At 33.8% G+C, this 26,807-nt stretch overlaps 1 protein-coding gene across 2 annotated transcripts in view; it reads right to left on the bottom strand.

Annotated features, from left to right (window-relative positions):
* Nucleotides 1-4,157: 4,157 nt before the first annotated feature.
* DSC1 (desmocollin 1) overlaps nt 4,158-26,807 on the bottom strand; it is a 35,258-nt gene continuing 12,608 nt past the window's right edge. The window contains exons 6-17 of one of the 2 annotated variants that reach the window (XM_023207497.1): nt 24,798-24,942; nt 21,913-22,079; nt 19,969-20,103; nt 18,333-18,518; nt 16,371-16,630; nt 16,078-16,220; nt 10,949-11,161; nt 10,273-10,512; nt 8,945-9,066; nt 7,980-8,228; nt 7,205-7,250; nt 4,158-7,123 (exon numbers count right to left, since the gene is read on the bottom strand). In XM_023207497.1, coding sequence (XP_023063265.1) covers nt 7,215-7,250; nt 7,980-8,228; nt 8,945-9,066; nt 10,273-10,512; nt 10,949-11,161; nt 16,078-16,220; nt 16,371-16,630; nt 18,333-18,518; nt 19,969-20,103; nt 21,913-22,079; nt 24,798-24,942 — 1,896 coding nt within the window. In that variant the 3' untranslated portion in view covers nt 4,158-7,123; nt 7,205-7,214. The remainder of the gene's footprint in view (nt 7,124-7,204; nt 7,251-7,979; nt 8,229-8,944; nt 9,067-10,272; nt 10,513-10,948; nt 11,162-16,077; nt 16,221-16,370; nt 16,631-18,332; nt 18,519-19,968; nt 20,104-21,912; nt 22,080-24,797; nt 24,943-26,807) is intronic. The other variant, XM_023207495.1, reaches the window with a different exon arrangement.

The raw sequence follows: 26,807 nt of genomic DNA, 5'->3' as shown, positions 1-26,807 counted from the left end.
GACAAGCAATTCTTTGTTTTCCTTTTTCTATTCTAGTGTTTATTGGCATATTAAAGTGATGTCTTGGGCCACATTTGACAGGGTGGGAGTTCCTAGTCTAATCTCAAATATGCTGGACATACGTTATAGTAGCATATTAATAAAAATGAGATGGGCCTACTAGACATTTCTAGTGTGGCTTTTGCACAAGAACATACAAATATGCTTATGAATTTTAACTTAGAACTCCAAAGAGACCTGTATATAAATGGATACTTAATATCTGATAAAAGTGGCAGCAGACACCATGAAGAAAATAAGGAATTATTTAGTGGTGGCATTGGGAAAACAGATTCTTTATTGCAGAAAAATAAAATTGGTCCCCTACACAACCAATTTTATATTTATACATAAGCTGTGGTGGAAGACACACAAAGTTAATGAAAAATAATACATGAGAACATCAGTGTTACACAGGGGCAGGAAAAGATTTTTGAACTAAAACCTAAAAAGCATATACCATATAGGAATAAAAAAATATATACTTGATTACATTAAAATGCAGGCTTTCATTTGACAGAGGACACCATAAATAAAGTTGATAAACAGATGATGGATTGGGAGAAGATGTTTTTCATGACTAAAACAGATAAGAGAATAATATCTAGAAAATACAAGGATCTCCTACATGTCAACCAGAATGTGGCAGAACCATAACAGAAAAAGATGGGCAAAGAGTATTACGAGGCATACTGTTACAACAGAGCAATCTGAAGCCTACCAAGTATATTTTAAGAAATCTGAGAAAGGCACATCAAAGTCATAAAATATCCTTCTATACTTATTTGGCAAAAATTAGGAAGCTAATAGCAAATGTTAATAGGAATGTGGATGTTCGGGAAGCCTGGTGCATTGTTGGTAGAATTATAAATTTGATCAAACGTTCAGGACAGTAGCCTAACAACGATTGTTCAACGTAATCTATGAAACCCTATAGCCCAGCAATTTATCTCTTGGCTAATAACCCAGAAGAATTCTCACTGAAGTCTATGAAGGGATGGTTTGCTGTCGAGGGAGCTGGGAGCAATCTGGGTTACCATCCTTGGAAAGAAGATAAATTATGGTGGCAGATCCACCCCATGGATCGCTGTGCAAAGTTAGAACCAATAGGCTACCTACATATGGCAATATGAATGAATCTTAAAAACATAGAATCCAGTGAAATAACTAAAAATAGAATATTTCTACATTCAATATACATTTAAAAAGATAAAAAATCATTATACTGAACAGCAGCATTTTAATAAAAATTATATAAACAAAAACACACATTCTAAACACATTCAACTAATTTTTGTGGAGGTAGAAAGGAATGAGTATGAGAAGCAAAGGTTGTGAAGGGTTAATAAGAAGGACATAATATATCACAATATGTTTAAATCTCATTTATTTTAGTAAGTGGAAGAGGAAGAAATTTAATTGTATATTGTTTTTTCCTATTAGTTACATGTCTGCTTATTAAGTATTGGTATATATAATACTTGTTTCTATCTTATAATCAGGAAGCAATAACACAAGGAGTTATTAGTAAACCAAATGGGTAGAGAAATTAACATTGTTCCCAAAACAGGAAGGACTATAAAACCTGGTGGTCACATATAACCGGATAATCACCAGTAGTAAACATGTATTGCTGTTATTCAGTTTGTCACACACAATCACCAAATAAAAGGAGGGTTTGGAGAGCATTCCAATATGATAAACGCACCAAATATTCTCTGGAGGAGTGTTAACTACACAGATTCAATCCCTCATCATCTGTTAACAGGAGATGAGCATTTTAGGTAGCCTATAATTGTAATAGAAACTAATGAGAAAGCAAGCTTTAAGTTATGTTACCAACCAAATCAATAGATTTATAATGATGAGTTAATGGGTTTTGCCACACATCTATGTGAGGTATGCAAAGAACAATATTTTGGGGAAGACATCTGGTTGCAAATAATAAATACTATGTAACAAGAGTGAACATAAAACATTTTATTTACTAAGCAGCTGTATTTTAATTATAGAAAGAAACTAATTCTGCTGATTAGTGCCTGAAGTGTTTATCACCTTGAGGAAAGCAACTAAATCTTGTGCTCCAATCAAAAATCAATTGACCCACATTCTGTAACCTCTGAAAGTCAGAGATGGTGTTTCTCTTCTTTAGGACCTCCTAAGAGTATTGTCAGTCCCAAAGTATTCAAAATAATATGAAATTCTAAGAAGATTATAAAATAAATATATCTCTAATCCCAGAAAAGTTTAAAGAAATGCAGAACTGATGAAGAAATAAATTAACCCCTATTGATATTCTAGAAAAACATGATAATGTGTTTTGAAATAATTTTATTCATGTCTCTCTCTCATGTTTAAGATATTGAAGTATTCAAAATAACCAGCAGTCTGATTGCAGTCTATGTAGTTTAAATTATCTTAGTCAACTTTATAAAGAATTTTTAAATGCTCAAGGAAAATTGTTCTTTGAAATTTTATGAATAAAATGTAGTGTACATAACTGTGACATTAGAAAGGAAAGTGTAAGAACTGTCAACAGCAGTTGGGCTTTAGGACAGTTTGATGGGGCATATGAGAGATGGAAGGGACAGAGTTTTCAGGAGCAGCTGCTTTTATGCCTAGAAGACACTTAGAATCAAAAGTGGGGAGAAACAGGAGACAAATTGTTAACTATTTAACTGTACATTTAACATTTGTTCTTCCTTTTGAAGTTTCTCAAGTTGTGAATAAAGATTTGAAACTATATCAAGTATATTTTTGTGTAGGACTTTTTTGGGAGAGCTTTGTGTATGATTTTTTTAAAATATAGTTCTCTATTCAACATTGATCATATGACTGCTTGATTTTATATAGTTTATATAAGCTATAGTTACTGCTTTTCTTAGTCATTTTCTTGGTCTTCCTCATTGTCATTTGAATACACAACATCTGCCTCCAAGATCTAAACTGGAAAACAAAAATTGATTTGAGTATACCCTAGCCTTCTTTCTAGGAGTTTTCAGGCATTCATCTAACTACACTTTCCTAAAGAGAGTGGACAACTTTTTCCTTCCCTTATTGCCTGATTGGCCTTTGAAACTAAAGGCAATATCTAGAGTATGTGTAACTCTAACACCCTTTTGGTCCCTTCTACAGTAATTTGTGTGGGGATCACACTTCCTAGATCACAATGTGCAATTGCTGAGTCTACTTCCTATTATGGAGTTAGCAGTCATTAAAGACTTGTAGTAGAATAAAGACCGTTAAGATTGAGTCAGAGGAAATAGGACTTTTGCTGTCTCAAAGGAATATCTGATCAATATTGTCCTCAGTGGTTTATATGAAGGAACCATTTTTTCTCTAAAATTGAAATAACAATGAGCTGCTTCAAAAAATTTTAGTGAGATTAAATATATATAATATGTAGCACTTATATTTATTTACATATATTTATGTATTTATGACAGTGCCTAGAACATAGTAAGCATTCAATAATAATTAGCTAATCTGTATTAGCTTGTATAGAACCTATAATTATTTCTAATGTGTATCAGGCAGTCATCTTACCAAGCTTAATATATCCCTACTGTCCTTCATCATCAGGTTAGGGAATAAACAACTGCTAACTCTGTATATTGATTTATGACAGGATATTTATTTCCATCAATCAAAAAACTTACTCTAAGAAGTGAATATCTTAAAATAGTAAAAGACTTAGCTTTATAAAATACATATTATAAATGTACTTCACACATTTGTTTTTATAATCCTTCTAATACACTTAAATTAGTCTATTTAAAATAGCTATTTAAAAAAGTTATTTTGGTTTTGGTAGGAAGGATTTGAGGTAATATATATGTGATTTTTATTTTTTATGTAAACATTATTTTTTTGAAGAGTTTTGAAAAACTATGCTAACTTAATTTTATTGGGCCCTATAAAATATGCAAGAGTCTATCCATTCTTAGTAATGTTTTCTCCTGCTATACTTCTTTTTTCTTTTTTTCTACAAAAACAGAAAGACAAATGCAATGCCTAGTCAAATGCAACACTCCTTCAGATTTATTAGAAAAGTAGATAAAAGAGAGTAGAAAAATGCAGCAATATACATTGTTTGTTTCTAATTTCATTTAGGTTTTTCAACTAGTACAGAACTTTCATAACTAACATACAATAAAAAGGGAGTTAGCTTTTCTGTGATAATAAACATTTTTGACTCTAAAACATCTATTTTGAGCATTTTCTAAATAACACAGCCTATGACATTTTCTGAAAGTAAAGATATGCATAGATGTCAAGTTTTATGAAATACTTTTAATAAGCACAGGAGTAAGCAGAAGTTCAGTAAAATTAGGACATGTCTAATGAAGCTCACTTATAAAATTACAGTGATTTTCATCTATCTTGGTGTTCTCATGAAATTTTTTCACATGAAATATTTGAGATCTGAAACAAGATAAGAAAATTTAACTGTATATCTTCCTCAATACTGATTTAATTCTAGAAAAAGCATTCATAACTATTAACTTATTAATTGACAATTAACTGACAAGTTATATGAAATAAATTCATGAAATATAATATTTTATTAACAAATGAAATTTGTAAGCATTCTGATAGAGTGTCACACATTTTATCAATCACACAATAAACTTTTAATTTTGGGAGTAAACAGAAAGATTTTGATTTGCCTAACTAAACCAAAAGTCAAAGTTTCTCTGAGATAAACTCTAACGATATTTTGAAAATATTTTAAATAGCCAAAACTGGTTAATACAAATTTATTTCCCACATTTTCTAATAATTTTTCTAATGCTTTTAAAGTATCTTCTCTTGCTAAGATATCTACCTGTGGACATTAATTATTACATTTTTGAGTGTACATACAAATTGTTCTTGGAGCAATTAAAAATCATTAGCTGAAATTTAATTTCTACATGTTCGTTTGTCTTCATATTTCTTTTCACTTGCTTAATTATGGAAAAGAAAATTTATATCTGAACATAAAAGTACAATTAAAGTTAAGGTTCAGTTAATGATTTTTAATTGCTCCAAGAACATTTTGTACCTACATTCAAGAATGTAACTTATGATAAATGTCCAAATTTATATTTTAAAATTTTAGAATTGATATTATCATCAGAGCAACCTGTACATCAGAAAACAAAAATTGCATGACCACAGAAATATTTTATAATGGTTATAAAAATTATATATTATGGATACCTTGTGAAATAAAACCTGATTTATTAAAATCACTTTTTTCTTTTGATCCAATATCCAGTTTCATATCAAGAAGCACCTTTAATTTGGAACTGACAATAAGAAGACTAGTCCCAACATTTTCTTAAAAGCCACTCATTTTTAAAAGTAGTTAACTAGTTAATAGATTTTTTTAAGTCTTTGTGTTTTCTGGATGAGAAATTTCCATACTGTTATTGTTTATAATTTATAGAGTTTGCCACACAAATGGCTATGAAAATGCTATTTAAATATATAGTTTCTTTTTAGATTAATAAAATATATTATCCTGTTAAAATGTTATGCATTCAAAATTATTTCTGAATGTGTGCATTCATTTATTCATCATTCCACAAATGTTTGGTAAGTGTTGCAGTAATAGATTTCTTTTTTTTTTTTGAGACAGAGTTTTGTTCTTGTTACCCAGGCTGGAGTACAATGGCACAATCTCAGCTCACCGCAACCTCCGCCTCCCAGGTTCAAGCGATTCTCCTGCCTCAGCCTCCCGAGTAGCTGGGATTACAGTCATGCACCACCACGTCCGGCTCATTTCTTGTATTTTTAGTAGAGACGGGATTTCTCATAAACATTCTAGTCCCTAATTCTGACTGCCCATTTTCTTAAAGTAACTATAAATTTAGGTTGAGTCTTAACTATTAATACAGATGATAATTCAATTTTTGGCATATTCAAGGTGCTAATCTCTGTATATCAGAGTTGCAGCCTAACGCCATCAGGGCTAGTTGTTCAAATGCTTGAGATGCCAGGTGGCAACCACAGATAAGGTGGGCCTATGCCAAACTCAAGAGTGAATGTTTTTGCTAACGTATTCACATTTTTAAAATGTTAGTAGCAAGCCATATTGAGCAAATGAAACATATTTGTGAGCCTGAGTCAACCCAGGAACCTCGGGGTTGCAATTCTTTCATGGAAATCTTCTCAGGTAATCTTCGTAAAATCTCTGCCCCTCAAGTTTGCTGTGAGCTTGTTCTGGTCCTTATCTTTCCAATAATCCTAGAAGTTGAAGGGACCTGATAACAAATCCACATGGGCAGAGGTCCAAGGACCGAGCTCTGAAGGATCCTGAAAGAAAACAATGCTGGGAGCACTGCTCTGAGGAGTACAAAAGTGTAAAAGAGAAATGAGCTTAATCACCAAACTGAAGACTGCACTGATGAATACTTAAAAGTCCTTTTTAAACCACTCAGGTGGACAGAATGCAATTATCTGGCCCCAAAGAAAATATTTCTAAGAACATAATTCTCCCCAAGATTTTGAAGAAAATATTTAATTTGTACATCTACAACACAAATTCACCTTTCATTGGCCTCTATAATACCCAGCTTTCCCAAATGCTCTTCCACGGCACAAAAGTAACATCAGTTTTCAAATACAAGGTGCAAGAAAGTGTACAGTACAGTCATGACTAGGGCAATATATACATGCACCTAAAAGAGAATTAACAAACAAAACCTTGATTTCTAGAGAACACGGAAGTTATACCAGACAAGGAGAATGCAGGGGAATCTCATATTTATAGTACCCTTACCTATACATGATGAAGTTTACCTCTATAAACAAAAACATTAGCAGATGCTGCTAACATTCTGCATGTAATAAACTCCTACTTATGCATCTGTGGATATTACACTATTAAAAGGCACATTTATTTCTTGACGCATGTCTTTGCTAATGTCCTAAATTTGGGTTCCAGTTGATCTAGAAACTCCAGTCCCTCTTCTTCCTGCCGGTCGCTGCAGCACCCTACTGAGCCGGCCAGAGAACCTTTGCCTTCATAGTTATACGAACGAATGTAGTCTTCACAATGTTTATGCTCCTCATCTTGTCCACACAAATACACCTTCTGTATCAAAAAAGAGCACATTTTATTATTTTTTTAAAAACACCTAAACATATTAGCAGAAAAATGATGTCTTTGATTTACCTTTTACTGTTTAATTTTTAATCAGAGTGTGTCCTCTAATCGACTCCTATATATAAAAAATGCACAGGATTGGTCTGTATTATAGTCACTCTTAAAATACAGCAAATAAATAAATGCTTCTAGTGAGCACACTTATAAAAATTAAGACTACACATATATCACACAACTCATTTATAATTTTCCATTTGAACATAAAACACGTATATTTGAAATTTATCTTTGTTAGCTTCATCACATATTTGAGGAAAACCAATATAGGCTATGATTCCTATGTTTATACACTACTACATAACTGTGACACTGTAATATATTAAACTGGCTAATATCAAACCTATACTGATTAATCTGAGCATAAAACAAAACAAGGAACTAAAACTCAAACTAAAAGCTCAACAATTTATCTGGTTGATTTTGATAGCCAGGACTTCATAACCACACAAAGAACTCAAGCACACTGAGAAATGTTTGTAATTTATTATGATCCATTCATTCCTATATAATAAATATTTCACTCCAGCTGGTTTTTCTGTTAATTTTTAGGGAAGAGGCTGTCAACTTTTTATCCTTTGTAAACACATCTACACATGGCACTCCTAGACAAACTTTCATAAACTGTTTCTCTTTGGGTTTAAGCCAGACATCCACATCTATGATAATCCAACACTTAAAAGATGTCGACTTCCAGGTATATGAGGAGTAAAACTTTTGGGAAATTCTGATTTGTAACTAGCATTTAACTTCCACGTAATATGACCTCGAAGACAGTGGAACTTACTTCGCCAAGCCGAGGTTGGGTGAAACTCTGCCAGTCTGTGTACGCGTATCTGCCAGTATCTCCCTGCCCCACTCCCTTGACGGACTCCAAGGTCTGATGTCCACCTCCTTTGCTGGAATCCAAAGTGTAGCCTCCTTTGACCATCTCAAAACTTTGCTGTGTTTTGATTCCCTGGCCACCAACAGTACCAACAGACATGCTTGTGTCACAAATGTTGGATGTCTGCATGGGGAGTCTAATATTTGCTTCCTGAAAGTAAAATTAGAGAGATAAAGTGAATTTGAAAAATGGAAACTAACCATTCATTTTCATTTTTTTTCACCATAGGCAAATCACTTGCCTGCTGTGCCTCTCTGTTCCTCATACATAAAATCAGAATAATAGTATCATAGGTGTGATGGGTTGAACTGAGTCCCCTAAAAATTCATATGTCCTAACCCTCAGTGACTCAGAATGTGAACTTATTTGGAAATAGGGTCATTATAGATGCAATTAGTTAAGATATGGGATTAGAGTAGGTCCCTAAGTTAATACGACCAGTATCCTTATAAAAAGGGGACATTTGGACACAGACATGCACACAGGGAGAACGCCATATGAAGATCTAATTTACACTGCCATAAGCCAGGGAATTGGCAGAAGCTAGGAAAGGGTCCTGGAACAGATCTCTCCCCAGTTCCTTCAGAGGGAGCATGGACCTGCCAACACCTTGATCTCTAATTTCTAGTCTCCAGATCTGTGAAACAATCCTTTTCTATTGTTTAAGTCACTCAGTTTGTTGTGACAACCCTAGCCCTGTAGAATTGGGAGGTTTAAAGGATTTAAAACATTGAGGACACTTGAAACTCTGCTTAGCATAGTAAGTGCTCAATAAACATTAGTGATATTATCACTGACATTGTTGTGTAATAATCTGTCATCATTTGTTCACCATACAATTCAAAGGGATGTGAAATCTGATTTACCGTTACTTCTTCTCCAGGTCCTTCAGTATTTGATACAATTAAATTTTGCTGGGCTATGTCTTCTGGAAAACATTTCTTGACTGTTCTCTTAGCAGTGACACAGAAACATGTAAACAGAATACCTAAAAAGCAAAAAAGATCAAAGTAAAACACAGACATTAAATCATTTGATTACATGATTTTTTTAAAGTCTTGCATATGTCTCAAAAAATTCATTCCACAAATTGAGTTCTTTAGGTCACAAGATTTAAAAACAGAATATTTTAAAAATGTATTTATACTATTTGTAGCTTAAAGAGATTAATAACACTCTCTTCTCAGGTCCAGAATTAACTTATGTGTGTCTTTTATTTCTTCTACATTGAAATGGTAACTTCATCTAACCGAAATTTAAGATAGCATCATTAGTAGTTAAAATCACACAGAACACACTTAAAGGGCTTAGAATAACAAGATGAAGAACATTAGGCATAAATACAAACAAGAAAGGCAATTACATAAAATTGGTGTCCAGTTTCAAAAGTGTACATCAACTAATAAAGTGCTAAGAGGAATATTCAGTTTAATCTGAAACTCAGATCAATGAATTAGGATACAGTAAAGATTATAGGAAAAGTTCATAAATGCAAATGGGTTCTTTAGAGTCAGAGGAGAGAGTAAGAAAAAGAAAAGGAAAGGAAGAAAGAAACAGGAAGAAAGAGAGAGAAAAAGGCAGACTTCATTAAGCGTGGACAATATTTCTATTACGTTTGTACCTCCAAATAACAGTTTGCAGAATGCAAAATCTTAGCATCCTTTGCCTGTATTGCTTTTCCTCAGTGGCTCATATGACAATTTTCCACTCATTTCCATGAGTTAGTCTTATGATGATACTAAATCACTTCATTAATAATATGGAACATAAATATCTGAGTAAATTTTGGAATAGCTCTGTTTTCACAAATTCTTTTTCTATGTGTGTATTCCCTACATAAACATGGCTGGTTCAAAGACCATATTATTTTATATGGACGGAATCTTCATAGTTTTATGCAGCTTCTTCATTTTACACATGGAAAAATGAGTTCAAAAAAGAGGAAATAATTTACCCACTGTCTCACAGATAATTATTGAAGAACTAAGGCTACCACCTCTGAAACTTACTTTAAATTTAATCTGCTGTTACTGATATGTTTCTTCTATCACTCAAAGCACCAAGACATAAAATAGATACAATATTTTTAAAAGAACACATTTCCCAAAGGCTATTAATATAAAAAACTTCCATGTTTCAAAAATATTAGATAAAATCTTAGCTAACACATTCTAGATAATGATAATATACTTACATAATAACAATACAGAACCCAACACCATAGCAAGAATAGCCCATCTTCCAAGTATTACATTTGGTCTAACGTCTCTTGCACTTTTACTGTTCGTTCTACACTCGGATGGAGTTGAACAGTCACATACTCTCACTGTTAACACATGTGTTGCAACTAAACCATGCCTGTCTTTTATTTTAATAGGCACAGAATAATAGTCATATTCAAGATTTTGTCGTTGACGAAGAATGGCTGTTTTACCTAGGGAAAAAAAGAGAGAATATATACAGCTAGGATGTTTAGATAGCAATATTATTCCTACTTGATGTTCTCAGTGGACAGGAATCAATTTAGAATATAAATCCTAATTTTTCATTTTTTTTTGGATTTTTGATTTCTCAGAAGAGCCAGAAAAGTAATTTTTGTTGCTTTATGCTGATATTAAACTAGTCTATACTTAACATGCTGCTCAAATGTTAATTAGAAAGGGACTTACATGTTTTCTTAAAGGATATTCAGAACAAGAGTCTAAGCTCACCATAATGGCATCAATTTTTTTTTTAAAAAAGATATTGTTTTTAGGGTTAATAAAATAATTTCCTTAAATAAATGTGTATTTATTATGATAAACTAAGATGAAAGGACCATCACCAATCTGAAGTCCCTACTGACCATAACATTTAGCATAATTACATACCATCCTTTCGTTCTAGATTCCAGTTTTTACTGGCAGAATTATCCAGAAAGAATTGAAAAGGTGGTCCATTTTCAGGTCCATCTGGATCTACAGGTTTCAGAACAGCAAAATCCTCATTATTCTGACAAATGGTCACTTCTTTATCAATTTGAGGCGGGTGATCATTGTAATCATCCAAATGAACTACTAATGTTCCAGTGCAAGATCGGCCAACTAAGATAAATTAAAAATAGGTTATTTCTTCACATGAAAATGTATTTATTTTCAACAATTTATAAAATATACAGTTGACATCTGCTTTCTACTAGCTGTCTGAGCTTGAGTTCGCATACATGCTTCCTGGATTTCAGACATCGAGGCTACAAAATAGGGACGTGTCATTTTTCTTTGAAGACTAGAGCTGAATCAGATAATTTCTTCAGGTGCTTTTCAGAATTAAAAGGTATGAGATTATGAGGAAGGTCACTACAGAATGACCTGTTGAAAATCAAATGGATGCCTTAAATCCTTCTTTATGCAGCGCATATATTCATCCTTTTACATTTGGTTATCAATCACTTTCTCAGCTTCTGCATTGCATCATATACTCTTTGTCCAAACCTTGAAAACTTCTTTAGAAATGCACTAGGTGTTTCCCTTCCTGTCTGCTTTGTAGGTTGCCACTCCTAGGAATACTTTTCTCCTCTTCTTTGCCAGGTAACACACTATTATCTTCAAGAATCTACTCAAATGTCACCTCCTCACAAAACTTGTGACTTCCACAGACAATGGCAGCCATATTCCAGTGCTTTCTCAGAACTCTTTGCTAATACCTTGGCTCACACACTGAACTGCAAAAATAGCATAGTAAGTTGTATTCACCTCGAGAGCCTAGTGATTTGCCCAGTATTTCCCAGCTAACTATAACTTCATACTAACACATTGAACATAATGCAGTTCCTATTTTTATACTTGAAAACATTGAATTGAATAAGCCAGAAAAATAAGTTTTCATCTCTGCCCTAATGCCATTCATATGTTCCTGACAACAGGAACTGTCTCATACTCATCTGTTGATTGCCACTATTAATGGCCTAAGACTTCACACATAGTATTTTTAGTTAAAATAGTGCCCATTATTTGTGTTTAAGAAATAATGAAGTTCAGAGACATGTCAAATCCCACCATTTGTCAAAGGATAATAAACTATAATAAATGATAAGATATCAAAATTGAAATAAACAGAAAGGTAATTGATGCAGTTTTTCATGTTTTTGCTTTAAATACTGGTCCATATTCTGAAACATGTGTGTTGAATTTACCATGAAGACTACGATAACTTGCGTGCAAATATAATTTATTTTTCTTTTTAATTTGAAATAACCCTAAGTCGTATCATGTAGTGTATTTCAGGAAAATTTTTTTCTGGTGAATAACTACAAAATTAATTTATTCAGTGATTTTTAAACTAATTGTTTAAATAAAGTAACTACTATTTATGCCTATTTTAAAACTATCTGAACAAGTTTAAAAATATCCAGAAATAAAACAGAGATATAGCTATTAGGAGAAGAAATGTACAATAGCATATAAATACTTTGAGACTGCCAGAAAACAGCAAATAAATTTGAATATAAGTAACAACTTTCAAATCAGCAAACTAACAAAGAAATGAATAATGTGAAAAAGAGGCCTTTATAAAGTAAAAAATTTAGTTACATGCACTACAGATGAGTTGATATATATAGTGTAATTTCACCTTTTAAAATTTAAGCAGAAAATCTTTCTCTTTATAGAAGAATGGTGAGAAAACACACTTTAAAAATCTAATAAAAGTGTGGTAATTATAGGAATGCAAATCAAGATTTATTTAATCACATATTCAACCAACATTTATCCCATAACTTACTGTTCTCTATTACAGTCTCTGTTTTAAGCATGTTGATAAAAACAGAGTGAAACATGCTTGAAATTATTTACATGGAAGGCAATCAAAGCCAAAGCTGAGAAGGTCTTAGAACAGGGGTGTCCAATATTTTGGCTTCCCTGGGCCACACTGAAAACAGAATTTGTCTTGAGCCACACATAAAATACACTAACACCAATGATAGCTGATGAGCTAAAAAATACATGTTGCAAACAAATCTTATAATGTTTCAAGAAAGTTTGTGAATTTTTGTTGGGTCACATTCAAAGCCATGCTGGGCTGCATGCTGCCTGCAGGCCACAGGTTGGACAAGCTTGTCTTAGAAGATATCAAAAATTACAAGAGGTTGATGGTAAGTTTTTATTTTACCCCGGGAAGAGGTAAACAGCCAAAAATAAGTAATTACTGATAATAGCTGAGCATGGTGAAAGGTCATTGGGTGTGTTTATTTACTTCTAAAACTTACCATAAATTAAGCACATAAGCAAATGCCAAGTATAAATGAGTAAGAAACGTCACAAACACAGAGCTAGAAAGTACATCTTGGGTTAACTAAAAATCTTCATAACACTTCAACAGCAATTCTGAAAAGCAGTAGTTTTTTTATTGCTACTCAAATGTTTCAGTAACTAGAATCACTACCTTATAAATCAGCCTATTCTATAAAGTTTAAAATTGTTAAAAGATTTAAATTTTTACTTATTAAGCTACAATATGCCTCCTAATAATTTCCTATAATTTGCTCATGTTCTTTTTGGACTATCCATGCAAAACGTTTGCCACTTCTACATGACAACCCTTAAATATTTGTTATCTTAAGAAAATCCTTTTTGCAGAAGGGAAGAATAAAGAAGCACTTTGTAAATGTTTAATCTCAATTTTCTACATTAAAATCAGTTTTTCCAAGTGCTAATTATATCCCTAGAATTGTAAAGCTTTTTGTAGTGAAATTTATAACCTGGAGATTCATAGGACTCTCAAACAACAAAGGAATGACAAATATCAGCACCTGCACTGCGTATATGTATACCACATTTTCTGCCAGATACTTGGAAAGGGATGGTTTACAAAGAAAAAAGGTCTTTATACAAAATTGAACTCATAATTAATCTCGTCAAGAGAACAGAATATACATGAGAAACAATGAAAGCAGCCTTTTCTACAGAAACCACACCATATATGATAATTGTTATTCCCAGGTCAAAAGGTATTTAGAGAAGAACTGAATCCAGACTAATGGAAACGATCACAAACCTTGTCATTGCCATTTATTTGAAGAAGTTAAGGGACCTGAATTTCAGACAGGAGGAGCAATGCTACTCTTCGTGGAAGGCATATAAAACAGTGCTTTCTCGACTGACAGCCTGACTGATAGAGGATTGACACAAGAAAGAAAGTTGGATTCTAAGAAAGGTAGAAGAATACCTAGATTATCATCCAGGAATATTCATGAGCATCAGAACAAAGTGTGTGTGTGTGTGTGTGTGTGTGTGTGTGTATTAAGGTTCAAAGAAACAAAATCCTTCATATCCCTATATGGTTTTTCACTAAAACGTGTAACATCCTTATCTTTACTTTTTCTTAAGCACACCCAGGTTATCTTATAGCCATGGAATATAAATTTGTTGAAGTTTGCTTTTTATTTTCTTACACTATGATGACTGTGCTTATAGACATTGTCTTTTAGCACCAAAAAACAAAGTTAATTTTTAAATACTGTGTTCTCCATAATTTTCTCTGCTTCAGACATTATTTTATTTTTTAAAAATTACGCCTCTGCATTTCTGTAATCTCTTCTCTTTCATCCTTAATCTGAGCAGCTCTTAACTGATCTCCACTTCTGATAATATCCGTACATTCTTTACGAGGAAAGTTCGCACACCATAGAATCTCTTGTGAAAATATAATAATTCTATAGTTGATATCATGTAAGAATTTGGCCTTATCTTAACATTCTTAATTTCCATGTCAGCTTGTCTAATACTTAGAACTTAATAGACAAACCAACAGTTGCAGAATAAATGAGTAAACATAAAGTATTCTTTGCAATCATAGAAAAAAAATAGGGTATAATATCTGAGAACACATTGTTTGCATTTTGTTATAAAAAAAGTCACAAGGACAAATAAATAAGCAAGAACATTTTCACTGCTGCCAACTTGTATTAATTATCATGGAATTTGATATGTATTTATTAATACATTCACCCATTCCTTCTAAATAAATGCAACAGATGCAGTAAAAAAACCTATAGCATTGCTGTATCAGCTAGTTTGTGTCGAACATCCAGCATATGCAGATAAAAAGAGTGGAAACTTTCTTGGATTAGGCACGTAGTCAAAAGAATAGGCTATGTTATAAAATCCCAAGTTCATTTATCTTTATTATTTATGGCAATTTGCCACAATTTATGGTAAATTTGTCATCAATATGATAAAATGAGTGTAGCTTCTACTTATATTTTTATCATCCTCTTTTAATATCTTCTGCATATTTTTATGATGTATACATTAATATAGTAGAACATGTACATAAATACTTATGATAGCAAATATTTAAAAACATTCATAAATATATATTTAAACATACTAACAAGTGGTTTACTGATAGAAATGTATATGTTCAAAAGAAGTTCCAGATCACTACTTTACTACATTTGGAAGACATTCTTTACAGAATCGATTCTAAAATTGACCTTGGTAGAAGATTGCAAACCACCACAAAAGACTTAAGTCATTGTTTGACCATTCCTTTATAAAATAGGATAAATGATTCGTTCTCCATTAAGAGAAGCTCAGAACAAACTTACTTTGAATCCAACTGTTTTAGGTGTGTTGAACCCTTTCAGCAAGCTCAAATCATCATGTATCTAAACCTGTACTTCTGAAAAAAATGGTGATCCTTGAATATGCCACCATTTCCTCAGCAAAAATTAATAATATAGATCATCTTTGAAATCTTAGACTTTAATTTTAATTGTGATGTAATTACATTTAAATTTATTGTGATATAATTAAGCCTTAAGCTTTGGCCATTCACTACCTCATAGCTTTGCATTATAGATGCACTGGAGCCAAAATTGGGTGATCTCCAATAACATGAACAATAATAATGCAAACATTGTTTGAATTATGTTTTGTCTAGAAATAAACAGATTTCACCCCAAGGTTTCCTTAAAAACATATTCTATATTTATACTTTATCTGTAGAAAATGGCACTCACCTGCATCCACTGCAACAACTGAAATATTGTATTGGTTGTTTTTTACAAATTTGGATTCTCTATCGAGTACTTTTAAAGTTCTCAAGTCGCCAGTGTGTTCATTAATTTCAAACCAGTTATCTTCATCCCCTAACTTCTGATACCTAATTTTTAGAAATCAAATATACATGGTCAAATCAAAGAAGGGACATGATCTTAAAATCTGTCATTTTGAAAATACAAGAAACATTCCTAACTTTAAAACCAATTTACATAACAATTAAAACTAAGGAGCTTTTTGAAAAGTACATCACCTTAAGCCTTCACCACTGGCTGTTTCCGGGTCCAGTGCTTTGTATCCAAGGAGTTCTTGGCCAGCTGGGAAGCCATCTTGACTCTGAATAACTTTCACTGGAGGGTGGCATTCAGGGCCCTCATCACTGTCTATAATTTTAACGGTGACAGTTGTAGTGCACATTGTAGGAGTTTGTGAGTTCGCTGCTTTAGAGAATTGTGCCTCGTTAACTACACCAACTTTCAAAATAACTTGGCGATTGACTTCATAGTTCAATGGCTGTTAAATAAGCATACCTTAATAAGTCAATATATAACATTATATATAAGGCTTCTAATTTCAAATTTTTCTACAAAGGAATATCATTTTTACATTTAAAATGTAACCCAAAGTTAGGGCTAACACAGTTAAAGACTAATAATTAGCTTCCTAAAGTGACAAACATTGCCAAATGCAAAATTGTTGATTCTCAGATTCAACCCATTTTTCTTCTCATTTTTCTTTTGGAAGATCTTGCCTTCAGCCTTTTTGATTTTAAGTTTAAATATTAACAGAAATGCAAGATAAGTGTATGAAAAAAGTCAGATGATTTCATTGCTTATTATGTGGGATAACAGTGACTACTAAATTGTCTCCAAACTAGTATAAATAATTAGATAGAAATTTGGCTATAATACAGCAGTTACTCTATGCCTGAGTCAAAAGATAGAATGATATTTAACAGCACCTTTTCAAAGCACATTAGATTTCAGGCTGTTTAGTTCCTGATGAAAGCGCTTGGTCCTTAATGTGATTGGCTGTGTCCCCACCCAAATCTCAACCAGATTTGTGTCTCCCAGAATTCCCACCTGTTGTGGGAGGGACCCAGGGCAAGGTAGTGGAATCATGGGAGCCAGTCTTTCCTGTGCTATTCTCATGATAGTGAATAAGTCTCACAAGAGCTGATGAGTTTATCAGGGGTTTCTGCTTTTGCTTCTGCCTCATTTTTCTCTTGCTGTTGCCATGTGAGAAGTGCCTTTTGCCTCCCACCATGATTCTGAGGCCTTCCCAGCCATGTGAAACTATAAGTCCAATTAAACCTCTCTTTGTTCCCAGTTTCAGGTTTGTCTTCATCAGCCACATGAAAACAAACTAATACAGTCCTAAACTGAATAATTAGAAAGAATACTAAAATAACGTTTAAAGGGTGAAAAAAAAAAAAAAAAATCAAGGGGGAAAAAAACCTGCAACCAGGAAAGGAAAAGAAATAAAGAAAGAAAAAGTAGATGGTTCAATAATTAAAGAATATTTTCTAAAAATCTTATCAGGAGAACACAATGTCTGCCTGAACCTTCTGAGGACTTATATTGTCTCTAAGAAATTGATGAAGGAAACTATGCAAGAAATTAGTGAGAGCTATGGATAGATGGACTAAAAATAATTAGGTCCAGTTAAAGTAATCATCCTAGAAACCAGTAATTGCAAGTAAATTTTTAAACTCCAAAGCAATGGCTACCTGGAATACAGGAGGATTAATGAGAAAAGTTGCTGAATATTTAGTGCAATAGTCTCTCTTGCAGAATACATCATAGAGAGGCAAAAATAAAATATAATATGAACATGAAAGGAGTTGAATAGCTGAGGCTTGATTTCAAATGTGATTCTTCCATTTTCTTCTTTTGTGTGTTCTTATAAAATAGAACTTTGGACAAGTGAGTATCTAAGACCCCTTCTAAAGCAAATAACTGGTTCAGTATTCAATATTTCTCTGTCTTGGTTTTCTTCATGTAAAGAACAATGAGTTTTGTACCTGATGTGACTTTCTTCTATGAGAGAAAATTAGGGTAAGAGAATTAGGAAAAAAAAAGTTTATATAATCCAATATAAATCATTTGGCCTTGCATTGCAGTATTCTAGTCATATACACATAAGAATTATCTCTTAAAATCAGTGCATGAGTTAGGATATTTTAAAGCATAGCCTGATTATTTTATTTGTTTACCTTGACAACACACAACACTCCTTCATTTGTATTTGGATCTGTGCTAATTTTGAAGTTTCCATTTTCATTTCCTTGTAGGATTGTGTATACAGCCTTTGAGTGAGGAGTGTTTGGCAAATCCTGATCCTGTACCTTCATTCTTAAAATCTCCACGTCAATTCTGTTTTCTTCTACTTCTGTAACATACTGAAAGAATTGTCCCTTATTATTATCAATTTACAACTTTGAAAATGTGGCTTTATATTCTAAAACATGTATTTAAAGAAAAAATAAAACGATGTGAAAAAGCTGCCCTCAATATATTGGGAAACATTTTACAAATTTAATGCATAGCTTAGTTCTTTCCTCCTAAATTGCCTTTTCATATCTTTTCCATTCTTCAAAGGTTACCCCAAGTCTTACCTTCTGAACTTCTCTGAGATAATTTTCCTAATCATTCTAGAACTCAGATTTGTCTTTTCTCTGAACCTCTATAATATTTACAGTCTATCATCTTCCATTTTTACACAGTAAGCACTTAATAAATGTTTTAAGTTAATATATTAACCACTCAGTACTTGTAGGTAATTATGACACATGTTGACTTCTAATTTCTGGAAGAATTGTTTTCACACCAATCTTTCCAAATGTACTTTTGATTCACTTGCAAATCTTTAGCAGAAAAGTTTTCCCTTTTTTTGAGACATTAAACAATAGCCCTCCACAAAAAATATCTTACATAATCATAAGATATTAAAGACTGAAAGAAGTAGGAAATTGAATCTGTTAGAGATAGAAGGTGAATTCATATAGAAGGATGACAGACACTGGAGCGTAATAGACCTAGATTTGAATCCTAGTTATTCCTTGCATATGGTTTGTTAGTATGAGATCTTGACTTAACAGACTTTCTATTTCCTCATATGAAACATGAGTTCAAATATATCCTCATATATTGTTATTGTAGGGATTGATATAATAAATTACATGAATATGTCTATCACTGTGCTTGCAGGTTTTTCCTTCTCTGACTTGTGTTCTGGAACAGATCAATGAAAAAAATGAAAGTTTCTTTATCAAAACTTCAGAAAAGGGGAACCATTTCCTGAAACTATGGTCATAAAAATATAAATATATATATGTACACATGCACACACACACACGTATATTTTTATATATATATCTTATTGTTTACTGCGTAAGGAAAAGTTTACTCATAGTACAGGAAGAGCTTGTTTGGAGTTGTGAGCCAGCCTGTACTACTGTCTCCATAGGCTAGTTCCTTATTCATCTTAAGAAGCTGAAATGTAAAGAACACCAGAGAGAGAGCCTCTCCTCCTTCACCCTACATACAAAATGTAATGCTAAGGAATCTGACAGCGAGCTTAACACCAAAAAAAAAAAAAAAAAGTTGAACACATGAACACATCTAGGGCTAAGAAGCTCTTCGGTAGCCAAGAGCATGGTTATTTCCCTAGCATCCAGAAATAACTAGTACTTCAATTATTTGTACAGAAATCATGTTTTTCTCCCTATGTTATCTGTAAGTAGTAGTTATTTAAATCACACTGTGTGATCTCACAGAGCTACCAAATTCTAGATATGTTTTTTGAAAAAGTAGATAAATCTAGATTAATGAATAGAGAGGTATACTCACAGAAGTTTCTGTGAAAGATGGTGGATTGTCATTTTCATCCTCAAGTGAAATAGTAATTGTTCCTGTATTAAATAAACCGAAAGGCTGACCACCCATATCTCGCACTTCCATTATTAACTGGTAAGTATCACATTTCTGGAAAAAAAAGAAAAAGTACATTAATGAACACTTTTATTTCCTATAACTTGCAATTCTCACAACCACTGTTTAGATATGATTATTGTACAAATATTCATATGTGTGTGTGTGTGTCTGTGTGTGTTTCTGTGTGTCTATATATATTTGAGATGGAGTCTCGCTCTGTCACCCAGGCTGGAGTGCAGTGGCATGATCTTGGCTCACTGCTACCTCTGCCTCCCAGGTTCAAGTGATTCTCCTGCCTCAGCCTCCAGAGTAGCTGCGATTACAGGCACCCGCCACCACACCCAGGTAATCTTTGTATTTTTCATAGAGACAGGGTTTTACTGTGTTGCCCAGGCTGGTCATGAATTCCTGAGCTTAGGCAATCTGCCTGCCTTGGCCTGCCAAAGTGCTGGTATTACAGGCGTGAGCCACTGTGCCTGGCCCAAATCTTCTTTTTTACATATAATTTTGTTTAAAAAGAACATAAATAAAAGTACAGAACAAGATATTGGCTGATTGGTACAATGGAAAGGTGGTGTGTCTAATATAACATTTTAAAATTTAAAGTTGCTTTATTTATAATTGGCAAAACTTGAAAGCAACCAAGATGTCCTTCGGTAGGTAAATGGGTACATAAACTGGTACAACCAGACAATGAAATATTATTCAGTGCTAAAAAGAAAAGAGCTATCAAGACTTAAAAAGACATGAAAGAAATGTAAAAGCATATTACTAAACGAAAGAAGCCAATCTTAAAAGTCTACATACTACATTATTTCAACTATATGATGTTCTAAAAAAGGGCAAAAGTATAGAGACAGTAAAAATATCAGTGGTTGTCAGGAATTAAGAGGGAAGAAGCCATCAATAGAAGTACTACAGAAGCACAATAATCCTCAATAGGAGGATTTTAGGGCAGTGAAATCACTCTGGACGATACTATAATGACGGATGCACGTCTTTATACATTTGTTCAAACTCATAGAATATATAGCACCAAGAGTGAACCACAATGTGAGAACTACGGACTTTAGGTAATAATGATGTGTCAACATAAGTGTATCAGTTGTACCAAATACACCACTGTGGGGCAGGATGTTGATAGCAGGGAAGGCTACGTGTAGTTGGGGGGGATAGGGAGTTTATGGGAACTGTCTGTATTTTCTTTATTTTGAGACGGAGTCTCGCTCTGTCGCCCAGGCTGGAGTGCAGTGGCGCGATCTCGGCTCACTGCAAGCTCCGCCTCCCGGGTTCCCGCCATTCTCCTGCCCCAGCCTCCTGAGTAACTGGGACTACAGGCACCCACCACCATGCCTGGCTAATTTTTGTGTGTTTCTAGTAGAGACAGGGTTTCACCGTGTTAGCCAGGATGGTCTCCATCTCCTGACCTCGTGATCCGCCCGGCTAGGCCTCCCAGAGTGCTGGGATTACAGGCGTGAGCCACTGCGCCTGGCCTCGGTTGGTACATTCTACTAAATTATGCTGTGAACCCAAAGCTGCTACACCAAAGTTTATTAATTTAAAAAGTTAAGCATATTGGAGTCAGATAAAAATAGTTTTTTAAAAACAAAAATAAAATAAATGTAAAGCAATTTTATCATCAACAGATCAAATCAGATTACTGATTTCAAGAGAGACCCTGTCTAATATATGGTACTTTTCCAACATCTCTGTAAGGACAGAGGACATCTCCAGATAAGCCCTAACCGCAGCCTACAGAAGCATGCTGAGAAAGGAGGCCAGAGTGGCCATATTGCAACATTCTCTCATTCTCAGTTTAAATGTAGTTTAATGACTGGAAAGTTAATTAATCATCATTACTTCTCTATCCAGAAAAGGTGTAGTTGTGGTGATGACACCGGTATCTGGATGTATGGAGAAATGCTTTGGATGGTCTGGGATTTGTTGTAAGATTTTATATTTCAGACGAGTATGGAGAGTGTCAGGTTCGTCGAGATCTGTGGCACTCACTTGTCCCACTGAAGTTCCTGTTTAAAAAAAATCCAAAAGTGATAAAAATTTCCACTCATATAATTGAATCATAAACAAAATAAAATCAAGGCATTGCTGTAGCAAATTCTCCCCAAAACCACAAGTAGATTAGTTTTACTGTTAAGTTGAGGAATGTGAAACTGTTCTAAACGTCTCCAAGCCTCCCTTACTCGGGAACTTCAGTTAGGTGGCTCCTGTGAATAACGTGATTTGTATTCTACGTATATGAGAACAGTTCCCACACTACCTTTGGAAACAGTAGTTCTGAAATTCTTTCTCTCCAAGTTCATGGGCTATTTTTAAATTTAACTTAATTTAATTTTAGATTTGGGGGTACACATGCAGGTTTGTTACAGGGGTATATTGTGCGATACTGAGGTTTGGGCTTCTAAGGATCCCATCACCCGCGTAGTGAATATAGTACCAGATACGTAGTTTTTCAGCCCCTTCCCTCCTCCTTCCCTCCTACCTTTTGGAATCCCCATTGTTTATTGTTTCCATCTTTGTGTCTATGTGTACCCAATGTTCAACTCTCACTTATAAGTGAGAACATGTGGTATTTAACTTTCTGTTTCTGTGTTAATTTGCTTAGGATAATGGCCTCCGGCTGCATCTCTGTTGATGCAAAAGACATGATTTTATTATTTTTTATGGCTGCATAGTATGCCATGGCCTTTGTGTACTACATTTTCTTTATCCAGTCCACCATTGAAGGGCACGTGGATTGATTTCATGTCTTTGCTATTGTGAATGGTGCTGCAATAAACATACAAGTGCAAGTGTCTTTTGGTAGAATGATTTGTTTTCCTTTGGGTATATACCTAGTAATGGCATTGCTGGCTCAAATAGTAGCTCTGTTTTTAGTTCTTTGAGCAATCTCCAAACTGCTTTCCACAGAGGATGAACTAATTTATATTCTCACCAATGGCGTATAAGTGTTCATGGACCATTTTTGAATGGGACCTTCTCTGCATACCTTGTCTCTTTTATAACCCAACTTGATAACGTTAATCGGAGGAATACCACATCTTTTCACATGATAACAAATATTTTATCCTTTTATACTTTAATAAATGTGATACATTATTGATGTATACAAATACTTATTAATATATGCAAGACAAAATCATACGCAGCAGTCTGTGTATCATTTAGACAAGCTTCATAGTCCAGACATGAGAGTATTAGACACACTGCATTAGCATTGTGAAACAGCAATATTATACACACATATGTATATGGAAACAGAATGGAGGAGGCCACAGGAAATGACAACTGCTCTTGCAACATTTGGAAATAAACTAGTCAGTCTTGTTACACCCCTCAGTAGTCTTGGGTCACAGTCTTGGCTTCACATAGCATCAAATCAGTTTAATTTTTTTTTTTCATTTTGCTGAGAAGATATGCCAAAAAAGGCAATGTTTATGTTTTATATATCAGATCACTATTTCCATGCCATGATATATTTCTGGTTCCTTGAAAATGTATTGAAACTTTATAAAGATTCAAATTATTTACAGTTTCAAAAATGCACCTGTGACACATATATACTTGCTAAAAATATAAAATATCTTTATATTTAATATGAATGGCATTTGTCTGTTGCACATTGAGATCTGTTGTGTACTAATCTAACCAGTTAGTTACTTTATGTATCAATTAGCTACCTTCTAGATGTGAGTAGCAAGATGAGCACAAAAAGGTTTTCCTTTGAGAAGTATATGATCTCATAAAACTAGAACGTTTTATGTAGTATATCCTTGAAAGTCAAACATTTAAAAATGTTCTACATAATTGTGTTTAAAATATTAATAAGGAATTCAATGGAAGCAAAAATCTAGTGTTTTCCTAAAATTGCCATCATCCTAAACACTGGTTACAAAACTAGGCTACAATGAAAGCTAATACCCAACAGTCATTTAATAAAGAGAATTCAGGAAAACACTGATATTATAAGATTTTAATATAAACCCGTACTACACATACATAGCCTACAAAAGTCAAATCCTTTGAATTTCAAATGTCTGTTAAAAAATATTCCTTGACACCATAAAATAGACATTCCTGTATGTTTGGTTACATCACTTTTTTTGGAATATTTTTCTTGCTTAGAAGGAAAAGTTGAATTTTTCCTACGTTTAGGCTTCTACATATCCTTAAGTGACAGTTGTTTAAAAACCACTGAATGAATTAATTAATTAATGAAAAAGTAACATCTTATTTTGCTGGAAGAAAAAATGATCCCTGGTCCACGTGTAAATCCCCTGTAATATTCTCTATGAATTTCTGGGTATAGTCCCCTTTTATACTGAACAACAACTTTTCCCAGTGGCAAAACGGAGCAACATTTCCTTCACTGCAGACTTTCTAAGCATGCATTGGTAAACCAAACACCATCTTCAGCAACAACCCCACCCTAGAGAGAATTGAGTCAAATAAATGCTGCCAGAATTATAAAATCATGATATAAAAGAGAAAATGTATAATATTTTATCTTATGCATCTGCTTAAATTTAAGAAAGTTTGCTCAGAGTCACTTACGGCCCTTAATACGAATGTCATATAACAACAATTCCCAATGGGAAAAAGTATGTGTAATCAGAAATACCAGAAAAAGCATAAAATGCAATGATAAAAGGTAAACATCTTTAATTATAATACTTATGAAATGTCAAATAATCTTCTTATCATGCTACTATAAAATGTGAACTTACCAGATCGGCAATTTTCAGGCACAGTAAAGATAGTCATTTTGTGTTCAAAATATGGGGCGTTATCATTATCATCTTCAATTTTGATGATCAAGGGGAGTGGATATTCTGGTGCATAGCCATCTGCGGTTGTTGCATAGCCATATAACTGAAAGAAGGGAAAATATCATCAATGTTTTCTCAAATGACAAATTATGCACAAAAGTAAGCCTAGCAGTGGGGGAAAATGCAACATTAAAAAAAAAAAATCATTCCCAAAGACCTGTAACTAAGAAATGATGCAATGGAGAGATAATCCCCAGATGCAGTCTCTGCCTGCCATGTGGTTTCAATCCCCTCTCGGTGTTATTGTTCATTATTCTCCCACTCTGAGCACCAGGCATTCCAGATGTTCTCTGAATTAACTGTACGCTGTTTTACTTGTTAGAATGCATGCAGATTTCCCCCAGTTATTAACATGTGTTTTTAAAGTTTATAAAAATACAATTCTATTTATGTGTAGATTTACATATACACACAAATAAATGGACATCACAACGATTTCAGGATAATTCAATTATAAGTTCTTTACCTATATTTTCTCATTTTTCTATTGTAAGTATGTATTTCTTCACAATAAAAATGTTAATAAAAGCATATACATATCAGAAATTCCATTTCAAAATGAATGCCTTGTCCGCAACAGCCAGTATGTATTTAATGTCCTTTCCTTCTAAACTCTAAATTATTCCTACACCTCCCTTATGTGGTTTGTGCATAGTAAGTGTTCAGTAAATAGTTGATGAATGGATTTTCGTCACTCATGGGACCAACTAAACCTACCCAAAGTGAATTCTGCATTAACTCAGTTTTTTACCACAACTAGCTCTCCTAATTTTCCCTACTGTAACCATTTCTAAATGAAGTAGGATTAAAATTCCAGGCACTAAACTCCTCCCTCTCTCTCATAAACCTTAGTAGTCAGTTGCCAAGTTCTAGAGATTATGGCATTTTTGTGTTTCTCATGCATGTTCTCTTTTCTATTCCCATTGCCATCATTTTCATGTGACTCCAAATGCATTCTACATGTTGACCCACCAACTTTGATGCAGTTGTTCTGACATTCCCTGTTCCAATCGATGTAACCTCAGAAGTCAGATTTTATTGAGTTTTACAATTTTAACCATGATACTCACTAATCACACTCTTCAGTGATTTACCTACTAATTGCTAAAGTAACCACAAAATCCTCATTATTGTGTTAAAAGGCAACATTTCATGTTCACTGTTCATTCTAACCTGGAAAGGAAAGAATTTACACTCCAGACTCTGGAATGGAATGTATTAAAATAACCATTCATGTTCTCTCCGCCCTCCTAATCACATTTCTCCAAGTAACTTCCAGGTGGTATTTTTCAGTAATAAAACTTATATTATGGCTTTCATGAGTCTGATTTCTATATCTTATTTATCAATAAATTCTAAATTTAGGAGCAGAATACAGTAGTATATCATTACCACTTCACTATACCACCACCACCATCATCATCACCACTACCATCATCATCATCACCACCACAACTACCACCATCATCACCACCACCATCAGCAGCACCATCATCACCACCACCACTACCATCACCACCACCACCATTATTACCATTATCATCACCATCACCACCAACATCATCACCACTACCACTATTACCATCATCACCACCACCACTACCGTCACCCCCACCAACACCATCATCATCACCAACACCACCACTATCGTTATCATCACCACCACTACCACCACCATCATCATCACTACTACCACCACCAACATCATCACCACCACCACCACTACCACCATCATCACCACCACCACCATCACTACTACCACCACCACCATCATCACCACCACCACTACCATCACCACCACTACCACCACCACCATCACCACTACCATCATCACCACCACTACCACCACTATCACCATCATCACCACCACCACCATCACTACTACCACCGCCACCATTACCACCACCA

Source organism: Piliocolobus tephrosceles, chromosome 18 (assembly GCF_002776525.5).
Source record: "Piliocolobus tephrosceles isolate RC106 chromosome 18, ASM277652v3, whole genome shotgun sequence".
In the NCBI taxonomy this organism is placed as follows: domain Eukaryota; kingdom Metazoa; phylum Chordata; class Mammalia; order Primates; family Cercopithecidae; genus Piliocolobus; species Piliocolobus tephrosceles.
The sequence above is the reverse complement of the archived record's forward strand: the minus strand, read 5'-3'. Positions and strand labels throughout refer to the sequence as shown.